The sequence below is a fragment of the Sinocyclocheilus rhinocerous genome, unplaced genomic scaffold (genome assembly GCF_001515625.1).
Source record: "Sinocyclocheilus rhinocerous isolate Xijiao unplaced genomic scaffold, SAMN03320098_v1.1 scaffold2974, whole genome shotgun sequence".
NCBI classification, from domain to species: Eukaryota; Metazoa; Chordata; class Actinopteri; order Cypriniformes; family Cyprinidae; genus Sinocyclocheilus; species Sinocyclocheilus rhinocerous.
The window spans coordinates 701,303-707,213 of NW_015647039.1; the positions used below are offsets into that span (position 1 = coordinate 701,303).

The 5,911-nt window shown below is 35.2% G+C and overlaps 1 protein-coding gene across 1 annotated transcript in view; it reads right to left on the bottom strand.

Moving 5' to 3' along the window:
- LOC107708484 (dedicator of cytokinesis protein 3-like) overlaps positions 1 to 5,911 on the bottom strand; it is a 225,268-nt gene that overhangs the window by 65,450 nt on the left and 153,907 nt on the right. The window contains exon 10 of the mRNA XM_016512739.1: positions 3,832 to 3,950. Within this exon, the coding sequence (XP_016368225.1) occupies positions 3,832 to 3,950 (119 nt within the window). The remainder of the gene's footprint in view (positions 1 to 3,831; positions 3,951 to 5,911) is intronic.

Here is a 5,911-nt window from a genome sequence, read left to right on the forward strand (position 1 = left end):
TTTTTACGTATTATTTATCTTTTACAAAACACAACCAAAATTTCATTACAAAAACCTCGCTAATTCCTATTGCATAAACAAACAAACAAACAAACAGATAGATAGATAGATAGATAGATAGATACTGTAGATAGATAGATAGATAGATAGATACATACTGTAGATAGATAGATAGATAGATACATAGATAGATAGATAGATAGATAGATACATACTGTAGATAGATAGATACATACTGTAGATAGATAGATAGATAGATAGATAGATAGATAGATAGATAGATAGACCTTTCTAATTGCTGTTGCAAAAATTAATTAAAAAATGTTTTCAAGTAATGTATTTGTAATTATTTGTTATTATGTTTTATTTTTATTATTTTTTATTTTATTACTATAAAATAATAGTCAATGTCTCATGACGAAAACCTTGCTAATCAGTTGTTGATGGAATCGGTGCAGTAATGCAAGAGAACATATCTGATCACAGATGTGAATTTCTCATGTCACATGTACATTAGGCACGTATGCACACACAGATGAATGCGTTACACATTCCAGCACATGCTTCACTTGTTAACTAGACTCATCAGTTCATCACGTGTGTCCGTCCTGAGGGAACGCCTCGGCCCAGAACAATACTGTAGATAGATAGATAGATAGATAGATAGATAGACCTTTCTAATTACTGTTGCAAAAATTAATAAAAAAATGTTTTCAAGTAATGTATTTGTAATTATTTGTTATTATGTTTTATTTTTATTATTTGTAATTTTATTACTATAAAATAATAGTCAATGTCTCATGACGAAAACCTTGCTAATCAGTTGTTGATGGAATCGGTGCAGTAATGCAAGAGAACATATCTGATCACAGATGTGAATTTCTCATGTCACATGTACATTAGGCACGTATGCACACACAGATGAATGCGTTACACATTCCAGCACATGCTTCACTTGTTAACTAGACTCATCAGTTCATCACGTGTGTCCGTCCTGAGGGAACGCCTCGGCCCAGAACAACCAATCACGTCGCCGGAAGACACCAACCCATTCCCCGGAGGAGACGCTATTGTCCTCTGGCAGCGCTGACAGGTATTCATTAAACTCCTCGAACATCAGCAGTGCTATTATTTCCCAGCTTTGTCCCATTCAAACGACTCAGCGATTGTTCAGAGCCTATTGTGTAGCGATCTCTAGCTCACGCCGCACACGGTAATAACATACTTAGTCTGGCGTGTGTAAAGGCTGATGGGCTTTCAGCTGATGTATGATCTTTATATCATAAAGCAATATGTTCAGAGAGTGGATTGAAGTTAAAACAGTTAAGGGTTGAAATGAACTGCTGGGAATCTATGGCCAAATGTAATTAACAAGTTTAAATATCTATTAACAAATTCAACCTTTAAAGCTGAATAACTCAACTGTTTGAATAGAGACTAAAGCAGTTGTCATGCATTTTAATCAATCACGGAGAACATGAGGGCTTTGTAAGATAATGGCAGATTCATACTGATTGACAATATGGGCCGCAGCCATTTCAAAATAAAGGATTGGTAGTGTTTTGATGGAAAACGCTTGAGGTTTTGATGTTGACCAGCGCATCATTTGCTTGAAACTTGTCATCCAAACGCATGTGAAAGAACTGCGTCTGTTTGGAAAGATTCAGCGACACTGAAGGCATTGACAGATGAGCGAAAGCAACATACCTAGACAAGAAACCTTTAATCAAAATGTGAATTGCATGACGTAATTGCATTTGAATGTATGAAAATAAACTGTTCAATTTTCATCTATTACTATTCTATACTTGAAGTCAATATCTATGAAAGGAAAATAAAATTTGTCAAATTACAAGTTGCACAAAGACTTGCTGATGTGCAAGACAAAAACCTCCACAATGAGGAATATAGTTTTCTAAATAAATAATTTCCACTCTTTTCTCACTTCTTTCACTTTTTGGTCCAACACAAAGCACTGTGATACATGTGCAGTGCTGGTGCGGATGGAGCAGCTCGCAGCAGAATAACACACAGACAGACTGCAGCGGTGCAGATGCTTACAGTTGGATTTGACACGAGCGAGTGAGTGTCTCTGAATATGTTTGTCATGATGCACATGTGCGACTGCAGAAGCAATTGACAGACGGATGGAAAGAGAGAGAGCACTGAGAACCTTCAAACACACAGAGGGGGAGAAAAAGTGTGAAACTGCGAATAATCAGGACAGATATTTTGCATTGTATCTTCAAAGTCAGTGTGAAATATGTCCCATTACAGACTAAATTGGTATGTGAACAGCGTTTAACGTTGACGAGACAAACTTCAATCATCTGGAAATATCTTTTAACTAAAAACAGTTGCGCAGAGTACGTTCCTCTTTTCAGACTTGACCAGGCGTAATCTAATTTTGGAGCAAACCTGTGGCCCACTACAGGGTCAGACAGCTTTTGAGAGGGAGGCAGAGGCACCATTAGCTGCCTGTCAAAAGTGTGAGGAGTGGGTGGAGAGAGAGCGAGAGAGAGAGAGAGAGAGAGAGAGAGAGAGAGAGAGAGCGAGAGATGCAGCTCTGTGGGTGCTGTGTGAATAATCATTTGGCCGGCTTTCTTTGGCTGCTGCCATTTATATAATATGATGCCTTTTGTTGTATTTTTCAAGATTTGAAATAATCTGTGATCATATTAATCATTTCAGTAATTACATGGACGGGTTGGCACCAATTAACACATCATGTCAAATTCCTTAAAACAACATTTGTTCAGGTAAAAGAAAAAATAAGCAGACTGGACACTGTAAAAAATACAAAAAAATTAAAATAAAATAAATAAATTAGTAAATAAATAAATAAATAAAATCTTCTTAATCAGTATCTTGTCTTAGTTTTCAGTAAAAATATCTAAACTGCATTACAACAAGAAAAGACACAATTTCAATATAAAATTAAAGCTTGTTTTTAGTGAATGTTTCAAATCTTGAATTTGGATAACTAAATAAATAAATAAATACATTTATTTATTTATTTATTATATAATTCTTCCACAATCCACAGTTTTATTTTATAATAATGATAATAATAATAATAAGAATAATGATTATTATTATTATTATTATTATTTAATAAAAAATAAATAACTACATCTTTTTTGGCATTAACACATTTTTTTGGATAAATTAATGATTTTTTCCCCCAAGTCTTTTTTAAATATCAAAATAAAATGTTGTCTCAAAAATAATGCAGAAAAATGTTTTTAAAAATGGTCAATTTTATACTAAAAAAATCATAAATTGGAAACATTATCATTGAGTGATCAACTGATTGCATTTATTTAATTAAATAAGTTATAATAAGCTATAATAAATTTAGACATAATGACATCGATGTTATATGTACATTCACTGCAAGAAATCACTAGGAGGAAAAAAGAGAGAGAAAAATATAGGAAAGAAAAAAAAAATCTGCAAAAGGAGTGAGAAACAAATGACTAAGAATAATTGTAACAACAATAAAAATATATCCACCCATGTCAACATGAAATGAAATATGCAACCAATTTATTCCTGTAGCAAGATTTAAGCACATTGGGAATTTTATATTTTATTTATTTATTTATTAACTAACAGGGTTTAGTGACATCAGCAATTATTATTATTAATAAACATGTTTAACCTCAAAAAGCACTGCACTGACTTGTGTTTTTTTTTAAGCGACATATGCTTTCCATCCTAAAGAATTGCAGGGGGAAGAATGATAAAAAGCGAAGCTTAACTCACACAGAAAACGCTGTCTAGACATGGTCAAAAGCTCTCAGAGGGAATATGGAATATAATGAATACACTGGAAATAAAATGTGTGGTAGAGAAATCGTTCTGTCTCCATGGTGAGACTCATCAGCATGGGGTCTCTCATGAGAGCAGCCTCTCTCAGGACAAACACCAGCAACGCACTGCGGTTTCTGCAGATCAAGGCTTTGAAATCACACAAAAATAGCCATGCTAACCTGTGCCGTTTTGACAGATGATGATGCAACACGACTGTTTAAGGTGAGCCTGAAGTTAACAACACATCATATTGAAAAAAACGGTAGGGATGAGGGGGTTTAAGGGGGTCTGACCACCCTAATTAACGTTTTTGTTCTTTCTTTTGGCATTCAAAAGGATGAAAGGGTATTACATGAACTTATTGAACCGTTTCTTCAAACAGAAACATTTAAGCGATCGTCTCTTAGTGGCCTACAAACGCTTCTCTCATTTAATTAATGAGGTGCATGAATTACTTTTTAAACACTCCCATTGGAGGAATCTGCCAGTGGCCTTATTTCTCTTAACATTAACACGAGGAAAAACAAAACAAGCTTCCGTTGTATAACAAAAGATAGAATCTCCTCATCCTTGAGTCTCCTTGAGTTTCCTTGAGTTTATTATACTCCCTGAAACTCGAATTCCCTTAAAGAGGTCATATGATGCGATTTCAAGTTTTCCTTTCTCTTTGGAGTGTTACAAGCTGTTCGTGAATAGATACGATGCCTAAAGTTGCAAAGACTAAAGTCTCAAATCCAAAGAGATATTCTTTATAAAAGTTAAGACTCGTCCACGCCCTCCTAAAACGCCTTGTTTAAACACACCCCCACATGTCTACATCATTGTGTGGGAAGATTTGCATAACACCGCTCAAATGTTCACGCAAAGAAAGAAGGCGCAACTTTGATTCTCGCTGTAGTATTGTTGCTGCCGCCGCCATGTCGTGGAGACGCTGTGTTTCGTTGTGAAAGCGAAAATACTTTGTTTGGCCTTCCAAAAGAGGACACAACTAGAAATGAGTGGTTAAGTTGTATTTACAACACTGTTCCAGAACAGTTCAAACCAAATATTCGTGTGTGTGTAACCACTGATCTATAATAGAGAACTGGATTGCTCATGACGTCATGAAAGTGAAGCCGCCGCGCCGCCATATTGGTAATCCCCACTATTCCCATACATTCCATTGAATTAATAGGAAATCGTACAAATTTAATGGGAAAACATCACCTAACAAATCAGTGTTTTTAAATCTGAAGTATCTCTGTACATTCTTACAATGCAAACATCCTAGGCATGTAAACGGTAATTTTTTTTAATGTCGGGAATTTCCCATACTTATTAAAAAGCTACGTTCATTACAGTAGCGAACATCATGAACATGATAAACATCAGACGGACACGACCTCAACATATATAACAAATGACAAAGTGCTCATTCTGAAATCTGAAGAAAGATTTATGCTTTGTATACACATATACCTTTATTCGCCTTGTACAGTTAGAATGTTGCTCTTGTAGATTCCCTGAACCACTGGAAAGCAATTCTACTTCCTGTTTCTGACAAGTGCCTTTTTTATCCAACTAATATCAAGATCCTCAAGAAAAGTTATAGCAGCCTTTCCTCAAAAAGCCAAATGAATTGAGGTCCAAAATCGCTAAAAGTGCATTTAATTTTATCCAAAACAGATGAATGTAAATCTGACACCGTTTTAATTAATTATTGAGGCGGTTCGGAAGTGAAATGTCTAGTAAGTGGTACTAAAAGATTAATGTTCTATCATTTTGGAAAAAAAAAAAAACGTGCCAACTACACTAAACCACTAAACCTAACCGAGAGTGTTAACAAAAGCAAACGTGAGATTAAAAGGCCATTTGCTGAAGCAATCATACCATTTTAGATTGATTCTACAGGTCTTTAAGCTCTTTTGTCACTTATATTGCAGCTCCACGTCACAAGTGTAATGCTGTACGAGGTGCGCTACAGAGCAAGTTTACTACATCAGAAAAGCCATACATACAGAAGTATAATGCTGTACCAGGTGCGCTACAGAGCAAGTTTACTACATCAGAAAAGCCATACATACAGAAGTATAATTCTGTACCAGGTGCGCTACCA